The sequence below is a fragment of the Aotus nancymaae genome, unplaced genomic scaffold, assembly GCF_030222135.1.
Source record: "Aotus nancymaae isolate 86718 unplaced genomic scaffold, 86718_ANA_hifiasm-v0.15.2.pri h1tg000014l, whole genome shotgun sequence".
In the NCBI taxonomy this organism is placed as follows: domain Eukaryota; kingdom Metazoa; phylum Chordata; class Mammalia; order Primates; family Aotidae; genus Aotus; species Aotus nancymaae.
This window is the reverse complement of record NW_026988425.1, coordinates 73,814,774-73,837,041: the sequence shown is the minus strand read 5'-3', so window position 1 is coordinate 73,837,041 and position 22,268 is coordinate 73,814,774. Positions and strand designations below refer to the sequence as shown.

The window sequence follows — 22,268 nt, the reverse complement described above, 5'->3', positions numbered from 1 at the left end:
ATACCTACCGTTATTATTTTAAATGTTTCTCGAAAAATACCTATAGATGACTTATGTCTTAGTTCATTCTGTGCTACTATAACAGAATACTTGAGACAAGGTCATGTATAAACAAATTTATTTCTCATAGCTCAGGAGGCAGGGAAGTCCAAGATTAAGGCACCAGCATCGGGTCTGGTGATGACTTTCTTGCAGTGTCCTCACATGGCAGAGGGAAAGCTACTCTGAACTTCCATCAAGCAAGCCTTTTTATAAACTATCTTATATCATTCACAAGGGAGCAACCCTCATGTCCTACTCACCTCCTAAAGGGCCCCCTCTAAATACTAACATTGGCAACACCTGAATTTTGGAGGGGACACATCGATACCATAGCAGCTTGAAAACAGTACAGATGGCTTACTAAGGAAAATCTGCAATCCCCTGCTCAGCCTGTTCCTACTCACCCTCCCTTTAATCTCCTTTCCAATTTCTAATAATCATAGCACTATTTTAATTCCTCTATTATTACCTTCATATACTTAAAAGTCATATACATGACATTTTATACACATAAAATTACTTTTCCTATTTTACCAAATATGGACTGTCTTGATTCTTTTTTTTTTTTTTTTTAATTGCATTTTAGGTTTTGGGGTACATGTGTGAAAAACGTGCAAGGTTGTTGCATAGGTGCATACGTGGCAGTGTGATTTGTTGCCTTCCTCCCCTTCACCTATATCTGGCATTTCTCCCCATTCTCTCTCTCCCCAACTCCCCATCCCCGACTGTCCCCCCGCCCCCCCAACAGACCCCAGTGTATAGTGCTCCCCTCCCTGTGTCCATGAGTTCCCATTGTTCAATACCCGTCTATAAGTGAGAACATGCGATGTTTGATTTTGTGTTCTTGTGTCAGTTTGCTGAGAATGATGGTTTCCAGGTTCATCCATGTCCCTACAAAGGACGCGAACTCATCGTTTTTGATGGCTGCATAATATTCCATGGTGTATATGTGCCATATTTTTCCTGTACAGTCTATCATCGATGGGCATTTGGGTTGGTTCCAGGTCTTTGCTATCGTAAACTGTGCCGTAGGGAACATTCGCATGCATGTGTCCTTATAGTAGAACGATTTATAATCCTTTGGCTATATACCCAGTAATGGGATTGCTGGGTCAAATGGAATTTCTATTTCTAGGTCCTTGAGGAATCGCCACACTGTCTTCCACAATGGTTGAACTAATTTACACTCCCACCAACAGTGTAAAAGTGTTCCTATTTCTCCACATCCTCTCCAGCATCTGTTGTCTCCAGATTTTTTAATGATCGCCATTCTAACTGGCATGAGATGGTATCTCAATGTAGTTTTGATTTGCATTTCTCTAATGACCAGTGATGATGAGCATTTTTTCATTTATTTGTTGGCCTCATGTACATCTTCTTTTGTAATGTATCTGTTCATATCCTTCGCCCATTTTTGAATGGGCTTGTTTGTTTTTTTCTTGTAAATCTGTTTTAGCTCATTGTAAATTCTGGATATCAGCCCTTTGTCAGACGGGTAGGCTGCAAAAATTTTTTCCCATTCTGTTGGTGGCCGATTCGATTGACTGTTTCTTTCACCATGCAGAAGCTGTTGAGTTTGATTAGGTCCCATTTGTCTATTTTGGCTTTTCTTGCCAATGATTTTGGTGTTTTGGTCATAAAGTCCTTGCCTACACCTATGTCCTGAATGGTTTTGCCGAGGTTTCCTTCTAGGGTTTTTATGGTGTTAGGTCTTATGTTTAAGTCTTTAATCCATCTGGAGTCAATTTTAGTGTAAGGTGTCAGGAAGGGGTCGAGTTTCTGCTTTCTGCATATGACTAGCCAGTTTTCCCAACACCACTTATTGAACAGGGAATCCTTTCCCCATTGCTTGTTTTTTTCAGATTTGTCAAAGATCGGATGGTTGTAGTTATGTTGTGTTGCCTCCGACGCCTCTGTTCTGTTCCATTGGTCTATATCTCTGTTTTGGTACCAGTACCATGCTGTTTTGATTACTGTAGGCTTGTAGTATAGTTTGATGTCTGGTAGTGTGATGCCTCCCGCTTTGTTTTTTTGCTTAGAATTGACTTGGCTATGCGGGCTCTCTTTTGGTTCCATATGAAGTTTAAGGTGGTTTTTTTCCAGTTCTGTGAAGAAGGTCATTGGTAGCTTGATGAGGATAGCGTTGAATCTGTAAATTACTTTGGGCAGTATGGCCATTTTCACGATATTGATTCTCCTAACCATGAACATGGAATGTTTCTCCATCTGTTTGTGTCCTTTCTTATTTCGTTGAGCAGTGGTTTGTAGTTCTCCTTGAAGAGGTCCTTTACGTTCCTTGTTAGTTGTATTCCAGGTATTTTATTCTCTTTGTAGCAATTGTGAATGGCAGTTCGTTCTTGATTTGGCTCTCTTTAAGTCTGTTATTGGTGTACAAGAATGCTTGTGATTTTTGCACATTGATTTTGTATCCTGAGACTTTGCTGAAGTTGCTTATCAGTTTCAGGAGATTTTGTGCTAAGATGATGGGGTCTTCTAGATATACAATCATGTCATCTGCAAATAGAGACAATTTGACTTCCTCCTTCCCTAATTGAATACCCTTTATTTCTTTTTCTTGCCTGATTGCTCTGGCTAGAACTTCCAGTACTATATTGAATAGGAGTGGTGAGAGAGGGCATCCTTGTCTAGTGCCAGATTTCAAAGGGAATGCTTCCAGTTTTTGCCCGTTCAATATGATATTGGCTGTTGGTTTGTTGTAAATAGCTTTTATTATTTTGAGATACGTTCCGTCGATACCTAGTTTATTGAGAGTTTTTAGCATAAAGGGCTGTTGAATTTTGTCGAAGAGCTTCTCTGCATCAATTGAGATAATCATGTGGTTTTTGTCTTTGGTTCTGTTTATGCGGTGAATTACCTTTATAGACTTGCGTATATTGAACCAGCCTTGCATCCCTGGGATGAATCCTGCTTGATCATAGTGGATAAGCTTTTTGATGTGCTGTTGTAATCAGCTTGCCAGTATTTTATTGAAGATTTTTGCATCTATGTTCATCATGGATATTGGCCTGTAGTTTTCTTTTCTTGTTGAGTCTCTGCCGGGTTTTGGTATCAGGATGATGTTGGTCTCATAAAATGATTTGGGAAGGATTCCCTCTTTTTGGATTATTTGGAATAGTTTCAGAAGGAATGGTACCAGTTCCTCTTTGTATGTCTGGTAGAATTCGGCTGTGAACCCATCTGGACCTGGGCTTTTTTTGGGTGGTAGGCTCTTAATTGCTGCCTCGACTTCAGACCTTGTTATTGGTCTATTCAGGGTTTCAACTTCTTCCTGGTTTAGGCTTGGGAGGAGGCAACTGTCCAGGAATTTATCCATTTCCTCCAGGTTTTCTAGTTTATGTGCATAGAGTTGTTTGTAATAATCTCTGATGATGGTTTGAATTTCTGTGGAATCTGTGGTGATATCCCCTTTATCATTTTTTATTGCATCTATTTGGTTATTCTCTCTTTTCTTTTTTATTAATCTGGCTAGTAGTCTGTCTATTTTGTTGATCTTTTCAAAAAACCAGCTCCTGGATTTATTGATTTTTTGTAGGGTTTTTCGTGTCTGTGTCTCCTTCAGTTCTGCACTTATCTTAGTTATTTCTTGTCTTCTGCTAGGTTTTGAGTTTTTTTGATCTTGCTCCTCTAGCTCTTTCGATTTTGATGATAGGGTGTCAATTTTAGATCTCTCCTTTCTTCTCATGTGGGTACTTACTGCTATATAGTTTCCTCTAGAGACTGCTTTAAATGTGTCCCAGAGATTCTGGTATGTGGTGTCTTCATTCTCGTTGGTTTCGAAGAACATCTTTATTTCTGCCTTCATTTCATTGTTTATCCAGTCAACATTCAGGAGAAAGTTGTTCATCTTCCATGAAGCTGTGCGGTTCTGTGTTGGTTTCTGAATTCTGAGTTCTAACTTGATTGCACTGTGGTCTGAGAGACTGTTTGTTATGGTTTCCGTTCTTTTGCATTTGCTGAGGAGTGATTTACTTCCAATTATGTGGTCAATTTTAGAGTAGGTGTGATGTGGTGCTGAGAAGAATGTATATTCTGTGGATTTGGGCTGGAGAGTTCTGTAAATGTCTATTAGGTTTGCTTGTTCCAGGTCTGAGTTCAAGTCCTGGATATCCTTGTTAATTTTCTGTCTCGTTGATCTGTCTAATATTGACAATGGTGTGTTGAAGTCTCCCACTATTATTGTGTGGGAGTCTAAGTCTCTTTGTAAGTCTTTAAGAACTTGCCTTATGTATCTGGGTGCTCCTGTATTAGGTGCATATATATTTAGGATCGTTAGCTCTTCTTGTTGCATTGATCCTTTTACCATTATGTAATGTCCTTCTTTGTCTCTTTTGATCTTTGTTGCTTTAAAGTCTATTTTATCAGAGATGAGAATTGCAACTCCTGCTTTTTTTTGCTCTCCATTTGCTTGGTAAATCTTCCTCCATCCCTTTATTTTAAGCCTTTATGTATCCTTGCATGTGAGATGGGTTTCCTGGATACAGCACACTGATGGGTTTTGGCTTTTTATCCAATTTGCCGGTCTGTGTCTTTTGATTGGGGCATTTAGTCCATTTACATTTAGGGTTAATATTGTTATGTGTGAGTTTGGTCCTGTCATTTTGATGCTAGCTGGCTGTTTTGCCCTTTGGTTGATGCAGATTCTTCATTGTGTTGATGCTCTTTACCATTTCGTGTGTTTTTGGAGTGGCTGGTACTGGTTGTTCTTTTCTATGTGTAGTGCCTCCTTCAGGAGCTCTTGTAAAGCAGGTCTGGTGGTGATGAAATCTCTGAGTACTTGCTTGTTTACAAAGGTTTTAATTTTTCCTTCATTTATGAAGCTTAGTTTGGCCGGATATGAAATTCTGGGTTGAAAGTTCTTTTCTTTAAAGATGTTGAATATCGGCCCCCACTCTCTTCTGGCCTGTAGGGTTTCTGCTGAGAGATCTGCTGTGAGTCTGATGGGCTTCCCTTTGTGGTAACCCGACCTTTCTCTCTGGCTGCCCTTAGTATTTTCTCCTTTATTTCAACCCTGGTGAATCTGATGATTATGTGCCTTGGGGTTGCTCTTCTAGAGGAGTATCTTTGTGATGTTCTCTGTATTTCCCTGGACTTGAATATTGGCCTGCTGTGCTAGGTTGGGGAAGTTTTCCTGGATAATATCCTGAAGAGTATTTTCCAGCTTGGATGCATTCTCTTCGTCACATTCAGGTACACCTATCAAACGTAGATTAGGTCTTTTCACATAGTCCCATATTTCTTGTTGACTTTGTTCATTCCTTTTTACCCTGTTTTCTCTACTCTTGCCTTCTCTTTTTATTTCATTGAGTTGATTTTCGACCTCTGATATCCTTTCTTCTGCTTGGTCAATTCGGCTGTTGAAACTTGTGCATGCTTCGCGAAGTTCTCATGTTGTGTTTTTCAGCTCCATCAATTTGCTCATACTCCTCTCTAAGTTGTCCATTTTCATTAGCATTTCGTCAAGTCTTTTTTCAAGGTTCTTAGTTTCTTTGCATTGGGTTAGAACATGTTCTTTTAGCTCATGGAAGTTTCTTATTATCCACTTTCTGAAAGCTGGTTCTGTCATTTCATCACACTCATTCTCTATCCAGCCTTGTTCCCTTGCTGATGAGGAGTTGTGCTCCCTTGTAGGAGGAGAAGTATTCTGGTTTCGGGTGTTTTCATCCTTTTTGCGCTGGTTTCTTCCCATCTTTGTGGATTTATCCACCTGTCAACTTTGTAGTTGCTGTCTTTCTGATTTTGGTAATTTTAAGTCTGCAGCAGCAGAACTCATAAACCCTCTTTTCTTCCCTCCAGGTGTTCTGTCCCAGGGAGTTAGGGCTTTATGATTTTCTGCTGTGCGGCTGCCGTTTTCCCTGCCCACAAGGTGGCAGCCTAGTTACACTCAGCCTGCAGAGGCTTCGCTGAGCTGCTGGGGGCTCCGCCCAGCTTCCGTGTGAACTTCCCTGCAGTCCTGTTTATATGGGTGTAGTTAGAACTGCTTCCGCTATGTTGGCCCGCCCCTGTAGTGACGGAGTCTCTGTAGTGGCTGGTTGCCTTGGTTACAGCAAATTGCCCTGGGAACTGCAGGGTGCCTCCGTAATGGAGGACACCCCTCCTCCACAGAGCTGGACTGTCCCGGGTTCAGTTGTGTTTGCAGTGGTGCTTTTTTTGCCCAGGAATCTCCTAGCTTGACTCCCTGTTTCAGCCCCCCTTGCTGGCTAAGAGGGAACACCGTGTCATCTGCTCTGCCTCCGGAGCTGCTGCGTCGACTGGAGCCGCGGCTCTGAGATTCGTGGCACTGGCCTGGCTCCCTGTTTCGGCTCCCCTTGCTGACTTAGAGGGGACTCAGTCTCACTCACTCTGCGTAGGGAGCTGCTGCCCCAGGGCGCAGGCCAAGCGGCTGCGCTGGTCAAACCAACAGCACTGGCGACCCGTGGGGCTCCTCCGCCTGTGAATCTCCTGGTCTGTGGGCAGTAAAAATCCATCTGGAAATGCAGCGTCCACTCACCCTCTGCGCTTTCTCTCGGAGCTGCAATCCCGAGTTCCTCCTAACCGGCCATCTTGGATCTCCTCTCGACTGTCTTGATTCTTTACCGTATAATAAGGAAACCAGTTGTCCAGCATTCTTAGTAAATAAATTGTTAGTTATTCAATGTCTAGAGTCTTGATAAATGCTAACTAATTGTGTTTAGTAATAAATTGCCTCCTAATTTTATTCTTTAACAAATTTTTATTTAAGGCCCGTTGCTTCAAAACTTTCATACAGAGTATATATATATATACACACACAACTTTTTTCCCTACCAGAAACCAACCGTGATAATAACTAAATTTAAAACAAGAAGTCTTTTAATTTTTATTTCAAGTTTTTGTTTAACAGGAGAAAAATATAAAATAAGAGTTTATTTCTCTGTTCCTAAAATTCCAAAAATAGGGAATTAGAGAGAATAAAATACTTTAAAAAAATCAGTCATATAATAGCATTTCAGAGAAACGGGAAAATGGGAAATGGTGAAATAAATAACATGAACAGATTGACTCATGCCTTCTTAGAGGGTAGAATGATGTAAGTTCAAAAAGTTCCAGATAAGAAAATGACCACACAAACTGAACAAAAGGTAAGTACATAGAAACATGAAGAAAGATGCCATGGTAACTATAAGTTCATTTTAGTATTTCCTTGGGAAAACAAATAATTGTTCCATACTTTAGTTGATTTGAGAACACCAGATTTTACATATTGGATTTATAAAGTCAGTAAAATTATATTTGTGATTTGGGAAAATGAAAAAAGAAATAAGTAAAGTCACTCTCCAAAAAAAAAAAAATAATAAATAAACTTGAAATTTAGGACAGATGGCTAAGTAAATGCTTCAAGAGCAATTAGAAAATACATTATCTGGAAGTGCATGATAAAAAGCATGCAAATTGATCTGAAAGAAGAAACAAAATACTTAATGATAATATTGTTATATCTGCACTAAAGTCTTATGTATTCAATTTAATTAGAGGAAATATTGAAAACCTATAGTATTTATATGTTTTTCTCTTTTAAGAGAGAGCTGTAATAAAAATCCACCCCTAAATAGTCATGGATATATTATATAGGAAAGGATTTTCCATGCTTCTCCAATGGGAATTCACATAAATTCAGTGAAACGAATGCTTTCTAGTAGTGCTTACTATAATTAAACTGTTTGCTCTCCTTTTGTGATTTTGTCACTTCATCATAGAGTAATAATACATGCTTTATGATTCAGGCCCAACAACAACTTTCTATGGATCATGGATAAATTTGACTCACGAGTTGGAAGTAAACTTGAGAGAAGTCTCAGAAATTTCAGCAACATATATATAACCCAAGAAATTTGGTACTTCTTCCATCTAAATAAATTTCTAATTCCAAAAACTTCTTATTTACCTTACAGTTTCAAAGCATGCATTATTTATTTGCTACTGTATATAGATTAGCAGGTTAGACAGTTTGAAAAATATACTCTTTTACAATGCAGGGAGTACCATTTAGTGAACCTCTATAGTGTTTATTATCAGCATATGTTAACGATCAACAGAGTGTACCAATGAAATGGTACCCTAAGTTGAGTCTGCGTAATACGGTAAAGAAGGGAATTATCCTTGCCAATAAATCCCAGAAGAGCAAATGAATAATTTAGCTACAAAATGTGGTCCACAAAGTGAAGTTTGGGCCAAAAATGCTGTGGACTAGTGCTTTGTATGGAGTGTACTGGATAATTACCAGTATTCAGCACACTTCACTTTGTGCCCTTAGGTCAAGGCTAGAAGTTACTATCATATCAGATAACTCATCATGCTATATACAATAAATCATCTAGCTATAAAAATTCTTATTTTCAAGATACTTGTATTGTGCCTAAAGTATGACTATTAAGAAAGTGGAACCTCCAAAAAGTTATTGTGCCACTGTGAAGGAATAGGTACAAACTGTAAAAATTTGGTACATCTTCAAATGTAGGAAGGAAATTAGTTAGTAATCACTGTAACTGGATTCATTCATTTGTTTGATTTGCTGATTGCTTGACTATCCTACTTAAAATTATAATACTTACCTATTTTACTGGGAATTCTCTATTCCACATCCTTTTTTCTTCTTAGATCATGGATAAATATATTTGGTTTGTTTTACTCATTGTCTTTCTTCCCTCACTAGAATGCTGACTTTATGAGGGCAAAGATTTTTTTTCCTATTATATTAACTGCTATATTACAAAATGGAAAGTCCTTGACTATAAGAAGAGAAAATAAATTCAATATTATTATTGAATATGTTAAATAAGTTTAAAGGCATAAGGTGAAAATTCGGAAGCCATTTTAAAGGTTTAACTTGCTTAAATCTTCATCCAAATGATTAATTTTGTTTTGCTTTTAAATAATAGCAGGAAAAAAAAAACCCACAGGAAATATATATAATGAAGAACTTTGAAGAAAAACCTACCCACCTAGCATATGCTATACCTTGAAACAATGTAACCTGCCAAAAAAGAAAAAACATATAAGCAGTTAGTCAAATATTTAACTGTGAATTTTACATGTTTCTTTGCCAGCATCCTTACTTGTTGAATTTTAGTTCAGCTACAAATGAATACAAATGCCTATTCCTATGAATAGGAAAAAAACATATTTTATATACTTCTTAAGTGCTGGAATTGAGGGAGAAATTATATCTCCAAGCTCCACTAAAAAGTTGCAATAATTCAGTAAATTCTGTTTTGTCACTTGGTACACATGCTCAGGGTTATAATATACCTTTGAAAGTACAGGTGAGTGTGCTTTCCAAATTTGTCCTTTTTAATATGTCTTTTTATTGTAAAACAATTTTCTACTCTGCAATTAATTAGAACAATAGTGATAGGCTATGTCTAGCTTTCATACTAAGAGCAACTTCTACATGACAGTAAATGTCAGCCTTAAATATATAGATAAAATCTTTCTTCTTAGATCTGGTCGTAATCATATTTATTTAAAGTAAAAGAGGTTGTATTTGATGGTATTTTTTCTTCTTACTCTAACATCGTTGTATTAAAATTTTACACAAGTTTAGTTAAAATGCAAAAAAGCAATTTGCTTCTCATTTTTTAAAAACATGAGTGTTGCTATATAAAGCTCAATAGAGCAATAACTGATAAATGGTAGGTATTCCATTAATGTGCACTAATTGAAATTGCATGTTTTTTCTTAGAATAATAGATTAATGTTTCATCTTAAAAATCTAAGAAATACTATTTCTTCTTTTATATTCATATGCCTTATCAGAAGTTTAAAATTTTGACATTCATAGGTAAGCAGCATTTCAGATAATCACATTTAAATCTAGACTTCTTCAGGAAATACTAAAATAATTTGCCTTAATTATTAATAACTGTCAGTACTTTAAAATAAACATATTTAGTATTTTTTTTTATCAATTTATATACTGGAAAATGTGTGCTACAAACATACTGAGATTTTACATCTTATAGTGGAATATTAATGCATGAATGAATACCCTGAAATATAGGTGAAGCTAGCACAACAGATTGACTAGATACAGGATTTGCTTTGATTTCTCTTCATAGAAGAACTGTTCAATTCAAACTAATCTATCTTCAGCATATTTCTGATCCCTTCTTGACTGCTTTTAGTATTTGTAATAAGTCTAATCAGGTTGAAGGATGAAATCTATGATTGTAGAACAGTTGTGTGTATTACTGCCCAATGTAAGTATTAAATCTATAATCTTGATTTTATTATGAATAGTCTAACCCAAAGTTTTTGATACTCCTATTTTGTAAAATTCTAGGATTCCATGAAATAATTTGCAAGTGAAGCAGACTTTGAAGTTTGCAATTTGATTTTTTCCATAATTTGTATGAGACTATTTTCTCCAAATCTAATTTATTTCTCCTATTCAATCCCCTGTTTACTTCTATGCCGTCACCACCCGATATATTTTGACTACCAGTTATATGGTATATCAGAAAATGAATAATGTAAGTGTTGCCACCTATAGGCAGAAAATTAATTATACTTGTTTATGATAGAAAAGCATAATCTTAAAAAAAGAATTATTTTTGTCAATTCCTACAGCCACCCACCATCTTTAAACTTTTTACCTATTTATTTACCTATTTGTTTTTGATGTTGCCATTTCAGGTGCCTGTGCCTTAAAATAAAGCATTTACTAAAGCTTTTATTGTTTTTTCATAGTACCATTTGAATTTACTATATCATCAAAATATGCCATATTATTAAAGTTCTTTGACTTCACAAAGTTTGAAGAGACTTGTTAAAATCAACTAATTTAACTAGTCATATACTAAACTGTTGTATCTCAGTTTACTTCTAGGATGGGGAAAATTGCCAATATTTGTTCCCAGGAATGAAAAATCATCCCTTCCTACAAGCTATTATCATTAGTCTTTGGTTTTGTGCCTTCTCTGTAATGATATAGGTTTGTTTCTCCTTTATTCTTTGCAGAGTGCTGCAGCAGCTCCCAGTCCAGTGCTAGGAAACATTCCCCCAGGAGATGGCATGCCAGTAGGTCCTGTACCACCAGGGTTCTTTCAGGTACTCAGAGAAACTCTGACTAGGAATGTTAAGGCATAGGAACTCCTGTTTGATTTTATTAAAGATATGAAGGAAGATGAGGCTATTTTAATTCTTAAGATAAACAATAATGTGTAGCTAACTCTTGATTATTCAGACTGGTTATCTATTATATCCCTTTCTTATGTTTTATTTGTTGTTAGAATATGTATTTATTTACTTAGTCATTTTGTTGTTCAATTAAAAAAGAAAAGGAGTTGAGAAATACAAATCTGCCCATTAAATTAACTGTGGTAAATATTTTGTGGGAGAACAGACTAAATATGAGGTTCTGGAAAGAGATGGATATTTAACTGTATAAGCTATCCATATCTCCACAGAAAAGATAGTCAAGATTTGACTGCACTTTCAAAATATAGCTAAATTGTAATCTATTAATTTATCAAGAATTACAGGCTATATCAAAATATGTTTAAGAATTATCTTTGGGGCTTTTAAGCTGGAATTTGTATTAATATCATTATATAATATTTTAAGATCAGATTTCAAATATATGTGAGTATTCTTAAATTTTAACAAGACTAATTATTTTAGCAATAATGATAACAATTTTACAATGACAATACAGTATTTAACTTATAAAAATTTTGCAGCATCCACTTCTTAAATCTGACAGTTTTCTAACTCAAACCAAAATAAATTCTGAAATTTATTTTTAAATTAATAATAGTTAATTTTATAATACCCTTTGAAAAAATTAAGAACTTAGGAGCTAAGAACTAGAGTTGAAAGGCATTACAGGACCTAAGGTAATATGCTGTATTATTAATGAATTACATTAGGTACTTATAAACTAATTTGTCACTTCAGTTTTTTATTTTCAGAGTTTTTCATAGTCATTTGTTAGCGAATTCACACCATCATTGCGGAGTCATCAATATACTTATAAATGTGAAAATAAAGAAATAAAATTGTAAATAATTTTCCAAAGTATGTCAATTGAATAAAAAGGTCTTAGTTAAAACAGAGTTCTGACTCTAGACCTTTAGGACATGCTTCTATGTTCAGCTACTCTGTGTTAATACACAAATAGTTCAGAAAAGTCTTCTTAGAGCTCATATTCTGTCTTAGGGCCCCTTTCCTATAATCTAGAAATAGACTATAACTTGATTATTAATTAAACCACCAACATTTAAGATACTGATAATAAAAGTTAACACTTAACAACTGCTAACTATATACATGCTTCATTCTAAATGCTTTACATATATAAACTGTAATTCTCACAATACCCCTAGATGTAAATAAAGTATGTATTATTATCATTCCCACTGTACAGATGGAGAAACCAAGGCATTGATAGCTAAGTTATTTACACAAAGTCAGAAAGTTACAGGGCTTGAATTCAAATCAAGGTAGTCTGGACTTTTGCCATTGAATTTATCTTTTAAGGCTTGTAGTTGATTTTCATTAAATATTTCCAGTTCATTTTATTTTTTTCTTATTCCCTTATTTCTCTTGCCAAATATGGGTAGGAGTTAACAGAGTAAATCAGAAGAATATATATTTCTTCAGAAGAGAGTTACTGAAAGTCTCTAAGAGGCATTTTTGAAAGAGGGAGCAGGTTGGAGAGGAAGCCAGATTCTTTCATTCTAGGGTTAAGCCAAGATGTATAGATCCATATACTTTCATTTTCACATTTTATGGAATGAACCATTTTCCCCTTGCCTATCTTCTGTCTCAAAAGTCTCAGTAAGAGTCATTGAAACAGCTTTTAGTTTTTCCAATGTGATAAATATTTTGAGTACTGCTATATGCCAGGCACTGTCAAAGGCATCTAAAAATGAGCAGGTGTAGTATGTACCTCTGAAGCTTACTGTATAGCCCGTGAGGCATTATTAAAAACAAATAACTATAGTAGAGTGGTAGCAGAGTAAAGTTTAAAGTTCTGTGATGACCTAGATGAGAGAGCCATTAAATGTCTGAGTTGGAGATAAGAGTAGTATGGAAAACATTGTCTACCAAAGTAAGCAGAGAAATTACATTTCAGAAAGTCAGAAACAGTATAAGCAAAAGTGTGACTGCATCAAAATTATCTGTGCAGAGGTGTTCAGAATAATACATACAGAATACATACAGAAGATAGGGGGAGGGTAGGCAGGAGTTCCAAGACATGAAATTGGAAAGATATGCTGTAGCATGGCACATGTTAAGAACTTGAGTCTTTATTCAGTAGGAACCATCAGAGATCTTTAGGAAGGGCAATGACCTGAATTCATACCATACAGTGGATTTGGGCTCTGTTAGGCAACTGTGGGAGGGTTGTGTACAAAATCCCTGCCCTCAAAAACCCCTACAATGTGATGAATGAGAGGAGAGGCCATTACAGTATAGAAAAAAAAATGACTGTAGTAAATGGGTGAAGTATGGTCTGAGAGCAAATCAGAAGGCCACCAAACCAAATCTTGGGAGATGCATAGTCAGAAAAGTATTATCAAAATAGTAAATGAAATCTAATTTGGCACTTAAGAATGAGTTACAAGTTAGGCAAAGGAAAAGAGGGGAAGAACTTTCTAGAAAGAAAGAAATAATTTACAAAGATCCAGAGTGAAAAGAAGAGAGAGACCAAGGAAAACTGAAACTTAATTAACTAAAGGGAGAGTAGCTGGTGATAAGGCTTGAGAGGGACTATAAGGGCCTTGTAAGTTAATAGAGTTTGAACTTGATCCTAAAAGCAATGGTAACTACTGGAGGACTTTAAGCAGGAGACTGACATGTTCATATTTGCATTTTTAGAAAAATCACTCCAGCTACATTGTGTAGACAGAATTGCAGAGGAACAAGTCTGAAGATAGGGAGATAATTTAGGAGTCTTTTATAGTACTCCAGTGAAATTTAATGATGGCCTTAAGTAAGATAGTGGTAGTAAGTATGGAGAGATGTGAATAGATTTGAGAGGCAGATAAATGCAGAATTATGCAAAATAAGAGAATTCAAGGATAATATTCTAGTTTCTGGCTCCAATCTGGGCAGATGTAGGTACCATTTTCTGAGCTAGAGAACACAAAATGGAAAATAGGTTTGAAGTGGGACGAATGAGGTTCCCATGAGTCCTCCAATTAAACATGTCTAAGCTGATAGATCTGTCCTAGGTTTGAGGTTTAGGACAGTAATCTAAACTAGAGATAAAAATTGCAGGACCATATGATATTAAGGATACTTGAATCCTCAGGGGTAGATGAATTGTCCAGGGAGAAAGTACAGAATGAGAGGGTAAGAGAACATACAACTGAACTACAAAAAACACTAGTATTTAAAAGATGAACAAAAGAGTCTACGACCATACCACCCTGAACGCGCCTGATGTCGCTTTAAAAGATGAACAAAAGAATAAGCCATTATGAATGCAGCGGTGTTAGCAGGTTGGCTATGATAGCAGCTCAAGGAGGAGACTTTCTGAACTGATTCAAGATCAGTGGTAGTAGAATTAGAAAGGAATAAACGGTTCATAGTTATGTTCGATAGGCCTTAATTAACCAAAGTTAGGATAGAAGAGAAAGACAAGAATCAAGGATAATTCTGAGATTTCTATTTTGGGTCTCTGGATAAGTTTAGTGTCTTTATCTGAGTAATGAAAGATAGGAGATTGAAAAAGTTTCAGATATATTCGAATTTGATACACAAGTCATTCCTGTTTGTCTAGTCAGAGTATTTCGGCTAATCCCAAGTACTTTTTTCCTTATTCGACATTTAAATTCGTCTCCCTAGAAATGCCTCTCTAAAATATTAAAAAACTCAAGGTATCAAAATTTTTGAAAAGACATGTGATATTACTATCTTTTGGTACATATGATGATGGGATCAGATGACTCAAGCATGTCCTAAATATCTGCATTGGTTTCCTGCAGTTACTGAACTACAGTGTGATTCTGGCCATAGTGTCAAAATACATGTAGTTAATGAGGAGTAGCTGCCTTCCACGAGTAGAAATAGCACCAGACAATAATAATACAAATTCAGACTCCAACTTCTAATCCAGTTCCAAAGAGATGTTGACTTCCAAGAGTGATCCAAATCTAGAATCAGTTCACAGTTCATAAACACTAATACCCAAGACCAGGCACAATCCTGATTATTAGTATAGTACAAGGGAAGCAACTGGAAAAGAGCTAGGTGTCGCTCCTTCAAGTAACAAGGCCCAGAAGGCTGGCTAGGATAGAGACTCAGATTCTCCAAAAAGCCAGACTCGGGTACCAGGGAATTCCTGGTTCAAAAGAGACTTAGGCAAAAGAGTGCTAAATAGTTTTTCCAGCCTCTCCCGGTTGCAGCTACTAAATTCTGAAGGGTGATTACCTCCTATTGCCTTTGATCTTTTTAGATAATGAGAATATTTTATATTTATATTCTTAGTAATGCAAAGCTTATTTGGAGATAGCTTGAATGGACTAGACCGAAAATGGATCTCCCCTTTTAGAATTAGTGAATAAATAAAAGTAAAGAATAATAATTTATAATTAGCAAATCAAGCCCCAACCTAAGTAGTTCTGAGCTCTACTTACTTTGTGATCATACTGTAAAAAATACATTGAAACATTTCTCCTAAATAGACAAACATATTCCTTTTTTTCCTGTTTACATTAAGAACAAGCTCCCTCTTCCATTACAAGAATAGACTTAAATTCATTACCAAGAGGAATGATCACAAACTCTGAACTTGTGAATCTGTAACAACTACATTTGAAAAATAGCAATGAATTAAACTCTAAAATAAATAATTATGGTATAACTTCGTACACTTAATAAGTCCATTCTGGAAGGCAGTCTTTAATGTCTATTTGTGGCATTGTTCATATTTAAACTTTGATGTTTTTATTGACATGAGAGAGCCTCTGTTGCTGAGTAGGAAACCAATTAAGTAAAATCAGTGGGACTAATCGGATGTGCAAAAGGAGATACCAGTTTAGTAAAATAAAGCCATTTAAAGTATGACATGTAGTTATTTACTTGGAGTCTTTTTTCAAGTGAGTAATTTGTATAAGAAACCCTGTAAGTCCTCAAAGTGATACCATGGAACTGATGAATGACTTCAGAGCAGCTTTCTTAAATTGGGAAGTCTTGCTGCTTGGGATCAGAGGGAAGAGAGTGGATGTGGCCATTGATCTAACAAAAGTTTGGCAGTTTTTGTAGAATAAAATACAGTATCTTGATACAGTGTGAATACTTATCTATCGTAGGCACCCAGAACTGAGTTTGTACTCTAACTTTTATATCCCTGTCTTATTCAAAGATTTCATTGTATGCTAAGAAATTTGAGTTATATATGAAAAACATCAATTTGCTATTTATTCATTCTCATGGCTTTCATACAAAAGGATAGGCAAAGGGCTTTGATTTCTGCAATATTGAAATAGGCAGCAGTATTCCTTAGAACAAGTGGATTTTCTTCTCACTTATGTATAATGATCAAAATAATTTACTATTAATAAAATGCACTAAATAACACAAAAGTACTAATTCTTTTCTTTTAAAAAATTACATTATTAACTCTGTTACCTTGTAAAGTTCTGTAATTTTATGGATAAGTAATAAGGACGCTTCTGTTGTGAATTTACTATAACCTATAGAACATTAATGCAATGAACATTTCTTATTTTAACCAAAAAAATGTTGAGGATGGTACAAATGCTTTTTCCTACTTTATGTTCTTTACCACAAGAAAACTTTTAAGAAGGAAACTATAACTTCTTTATCACTCTAATAACGAAGTACATTCATATCCTTTATATAAAAACACAACATAATCTTTTAATAACTAAATACATTCATATCCTTTATATAAAAACACAATATAATTTTTTAATAGTTGCTAATGTGGATAATATCTTTGAGTCTGTTACTAATCTGGGATATACCTGTAAATATCTAATTTTGAGCTCTGTATAGACGTTTGTTGTCTTTTATCATGTATTTTGATTTTCATCTTGATATATTTACTATATTTTAGTCACTAGATCTTTAGTATTATTAGCTGAAACTGTTGAAAACTGTTAATATATTGATGTTGGGTTGTAAATTTAAGACTTTGACGTGGATAAGATTATAAATATGTGTTAATGATAAAGGAGACCAAGTAACTTAGTTTCAGACCAAGGTGATCATTCATATTTTAAAATCTAAGTAGAATGAAACTCTGATAGAGTAAAAAATATGTGACAGCAGGTTTGTAAGTCACATTTTGTTTGCAGGCCTAAAATTGGCAGTGGTAAAGCTGCCTTGCCATCTAGTGGTAGTTTGCAGATGTCTCCACTTGTTCAGGGCCTTTTTTCCAGAGGTTCTATTTTTAGCAAGGCTGCACTGTAGCAAGCTGACCTAATGCTTTGACATAGTAATAACGCAATAAGAAAAAAAATAGTAAGAAATTTCCTCTTTTCTCCATGGTGGTATTATTGACTAGGAAAGGCTCAATATAAATGGCATTCATAGAGCAACAAGGACAAAAATCTCAAAGTGTACAATATTTTTGATATTTTAAAAGAAAAAGAATCAAAACTGAGAAAAATAATTATTTAATCTAACACTCGAAACTGAAAAAGAAGACCAATAATAAATGGTTTTACAAGTCCTGGTTAAATATTTTTGGGAGATATTTATTTATTTTTGGAAATAAATTCTGCATTTTGAAGATACCTTAATATCTATATTCATCTACTCTGCTATTCCTATTCAGCTTTCTAAACCAGCCATTTGCATACATGTAGTTAAATGGTCTGTATGCCTTCTCGATTTCCTTGTGTTATTAGTCTTGGTATTACCTTGACTTCCAGTGGTTTGCCTTTCCTCTTATCTTTCCTGACTATGACTGTTTCAGAAATTAGTCTTAGAAAGTACTTTAAGCGGCGACTTTCTCCGGCCCCTCCTGTTGGACCGCAGAACCTCGCCTGGGAGCCTGAATAAATCTTTATTTTGAACTAGCTCATTGGCATAAAAGGCTCCCGTTAAGTAAGAAACTGTATTTTCGGTTTCTTTCTTTTTCTGTTTCTCTCTCTTTTTTTCTCTTTTCTTCTCTCTCTCCCTCTCTTATATGTGGTACTGTCTTTATTATAGCCTCTAATTTTGCCATGTGGCAGATAGCCCTAGCCCTGTCTTTTTTTGTTTTCTTCCTGATTATAATTTTTAAAAATTAAAAAAAAATTAAAAAAAAAAAAAAGAAAGTACTTTAAGCCAGGAGAAGCTCCCTTTCCCTCTCAGAGAAGTTATAGATATCATCTTAGATTTTAGATAAATGAGCCAAAAGATTACTTGTTATATCCTTCTTAGTTTGAATGAGGAGGGTACTGAAAATCTCAAGTAGAATTAAGTTATTAGACTAGAATATCTAACAGCGTTAATATGTATAGTTTTAAAAATTCAGACATTACAAATAGTATTTCTCAGAATTAAATACACCCAGGATTTAGATAGTGGAGGTGAGGAAGGTGGCTTATTTATCAAAGCTCAAGAAATAAAAATTAAGTTCAATTTTCTTAAAAACATAATTTTGAATCTTTAAAGAACAGAGATTCTAAATATTGAAAATAGAGCAAATCTTTCCCTGGTAGAAAGATAAAAGCAACTAAAAAAAATAAAGGTGCCTGACAGCTGCTGCCTTTGATAATGCTGTCCTGCAGCTGTGGTAATAGTTTTTCTGGCCTCAACTATTAGAACAAATTAAAACTGCTCAGCTTGAGTAACTAAGTAAGCTTTTTTAAAAATTGCAGTTCAGGCAACTAAAGACCCTACAGCAGTAACTGGATGGATAGAGAGCAAAAGAAGGGAGTGTTGGGTATTTAGAGTCTACCTGGGTTTTCCAGTTAGAATCAAATGAAACACTTTCATATTAGAAACCCAATTTTTTGTTGTTTACTTGTTTGCCAAACTGAGTGTTTAGGAGAAACTTAGGTTGGTCATTATAGACCAGCATTTGATTTTCCTTTCAATTTCATGCTACTCTTGCAAGCCAAATGTCCAAGACATTTATGAAACAATAAAGCATCATAGTTTAAAATCACATCTGAGATAAGGGCCTAGCTATTGTTCAGATCATCTGAAATTTTAGTTTTTCTTTAGAAAATATTATTGAAAATTCTTCCCAGAGTGCTGTAGTTTTTATTAAAGTTTCTTGCTAAAAAAAATACATAGAGCAAACTGTAAATATGTAAAGCCTTTTTATAACACAATTTTAGTTTAGTTTTCTCTTAGTATTGGTTACAGAAACAAAAATGCTCCACATTCTTTGGGGAATTAAAAGGGACAGGTTATTATATTATCAATTACTTATTTAGGTGGAATAGATTTGTCTTAAGCATACATTAGAAAGACTTTCGCTTTTTTTAAAAATAATAACTTATTACTAGGTAGTATTCAGGAATACTTTGTCTAATGTTCTATGTCAGGGGTCAACAAAATTTTTCTGTGAAGGGCCAGACAGAAAATCGTTTGGGCTTTGCAGGCCACACGGTCTCTCGCAACCACTCAGCTTGGTTGCACATAAAAGCAGCCATAGACTCTATGTTAATTAATAAATTAAAGAGCATGGCTGTGTTTCAGTAAAACTTCATTTACAAAAAAAAACAGGTGGTTGGCAAGATTTGGCCTGAGAACCATAATTTCCCTATTTCTGTTCTACATGAATGTGGTAAGATATAGCCTACGAGAGATCAAAAGGGTAAGGACCAGCGTTTCTCTAAGGGAATTCTGTGGACTACTATAAGAGTACTGGGAGCCACCCAACTCTTAGGGGACTAGAATTCTTGGGGGTAGGAAGTGTGGGGCCACAAATCCTTTGGTTTATGTTATGGTTTTCTTGTTTGTTTTGTTTTTAACAACTGAGTCATACACAGTAAAATTTGAGGATCACTGGCTAAGATTGTCAGTGACATTTAGCAACAAATATTTATTGACCCCCCCCACCGCCACTTATACCAGACTCACTACAGTGAACAAGATAAATAGGAATTCTTGCCCTCATAGAACTTAGTTTACTAAGGAAAACAGTCGGTAAGCAAAATAAATAATTATTTTAAAATATATGATATGTTACTTGTGACAAGGGTTAGGGAGAGAAATGAAACAGAAAAGGAAAATAGGCAGCATTGCAAAAGTTTTGCATAGGGTGGCCAGAAAAGGGCTCATCCAAAAGATGTCATTTGAGTAAAGACCTGAAGGATAGGAGGAAATAAACCGTGTAATATCTGGGGGAAAAGTGCTCTAGGTTAAGGGACAAGCAAGTGCAAAGGCCTCCAGTTCAAAGCATGACCAGTTTTTTCAAGGGACAATAAGGTAGTATGGGTAGATAAAGTAGAGCATCAGCCGGGGAGAATTGCTAGATATGAAGTCATAGATAACAGAAATCCAAGTCAAGTAGAACCTCGCAGGTTATTGTAGGGACTTTGGATTTTCCTCTGAGTGGAGGGTTTTAACAGCGTTCTGGCTGCACATAGAGATTAGTCTGTTGGAAGAAAATGTGGAAACAAGGAGAGCAGTTTGTGTGTCATTGCAAAATTTTGGCAAGAGATTATTATACCACCAAGGAGGTAGCAGTGGTGAGAAGTGATTAGATTATATATTTTGATACTAGAGCCAACAGATTTTTTTTACTTTTATTTTAGATTCAGGGGTACATGTGCTGGTTTGTTGTATAGGTAAACTCATGTCACAGGGGTTTGTTGTACAGATTTTTGTCACCCAGGTACTAAGCCTGATACCCAATATTTATTTTTCTGGTCTTTTTCCTCCTTCTACCTTTCACCCTCTAGTAGGCCCCAGTATCTGTTCTTCCCTCTTTGTGTCCATGAGTTCTGATCATTTAGCTCCCATTTGTAAGGGAGAATATGTGGTGTTTGTTTTTCTGTTCCTGCATTAGTTTGCTAAGGATAATGGCCTCCAGCTCCATACGTGTTCCTGGAATAGACATGATCTCATTCTTTCCTTTTAATGGCTGCATGGTATTTCATGGTATATATGTACCACATTTTCTTTATCCAGTCTGTCATTAATGGTCATTTAGGTTGATTCCATGTTTTTGCTATTGTGAGTAGTGCTGCTATGAACATGCAAGTATATGAGTCTTTATGGTAGAATGGTTTATATTCCTTTGGATATATAACCAATAATGGGATTGCTGGGTTAAATAGTAGTTCTGTTTTAAGCTCTTTGAGGACTTACCATACTGCTTTCCATAATGGTTGAACTAATTTACACTTCCACCATCAGTGTATAAGTGTTCTTTTTCTCTACAACCTCGCCAGCATCTGTTATTTTTTGACATTTTGATAATAGCCATTCTGACTGTTGTGAGATGGTATCTCATTATGGTTTTGATTTGCATTTCTCTAATGATCAGTGATGAGCTTTTTTTTCATATGCTTGCTAGCCACATGTATGTCTTCCTCTGAAAAGTGTCTGTCCACATCCTTTGCCCACTTTTCAATGGGGTTGTTTTTTCTTGTGATCTTAAGTACTTTATATTAATAGATGCTGGTGGATATTAGATCTTTGTCAGATGCATAGTTTTCAAATATTTTCTTTCATTCTGTAGGTTGTCTGCTTACTCTGTTGATAGTTTCTTCTGCTGTACAGAAGTTCTTATGTTTAATTAGATGTCATTTGTCTATTTTGAGCCAACAGATTTCGATGATGGTTTGAATATGTGTTGGTGAGATAAAAAGACGAGTCAAGGATGAATGCAAAGCTTTTGTCCTGTTCAGTTGGAAGAATGGAGTTGATGTTTACTGATATGTGTAAAACTTCAGGAGGAGGTGTGAGATGGAATATCAGAAGCTTAATTGTGAACTTGTTAAGATTGTGATGGCTGTTACACAGGCAAGAGGTTTTGAGTAGGTAACAAGATGTGAGAGGCTGGACTTTTGGGTTTGAGGCTTGAGCTAGAGATGTAATTCTGAGAGTCACTAGCATATGGATTCTAGCTGAAGCTATGAGCCTGGATGACATCAACAAGCTAGTGAGCATAGATGGAAACAAGAAGCTGTGCGATGATGGATCCCGGGACACTCTAAGATTAAGAAATTAGGAAAATGAAGAGGAACCAGCCAAAAGAGAACAGCCCTTGAGATAGGAAGATAACCAGGCAAGGAAGTGTGCTGGAAGCCAAATGAGGAAAATGC

General features: G+C 35.6%; 1 protein-coding gene across 4 annotated transcripts in view; it reads left to right on the top strand.

Annotated features, from left to right (window-relative positions):
* SSBP2 (single stranded DNA binding protein 2) overlaps positions 1-22,268 on the top strand; it is a 336,503-nt gene that overhangs the window by 233,547 nt on the left and 80,688 nt on the right. For 2 of the 4 annotated variants that reach the window (XM_012477552.2, XM_012477553.3), the window contains exon 5: positions 11,038-11,127. The exons of the other annotated variants lie outside the window; for them this stretch is intronic. In XM_012477552.2, coding sequence (XP_012332975.2) covers positions 11,038-11,127 — 90 coding nt within the window. The remainder of the gene's footprint in view (positions 1-11,037; positions 11,128-22,268) is intronic. 4 annotated transcript variants of the gene reach the window in all.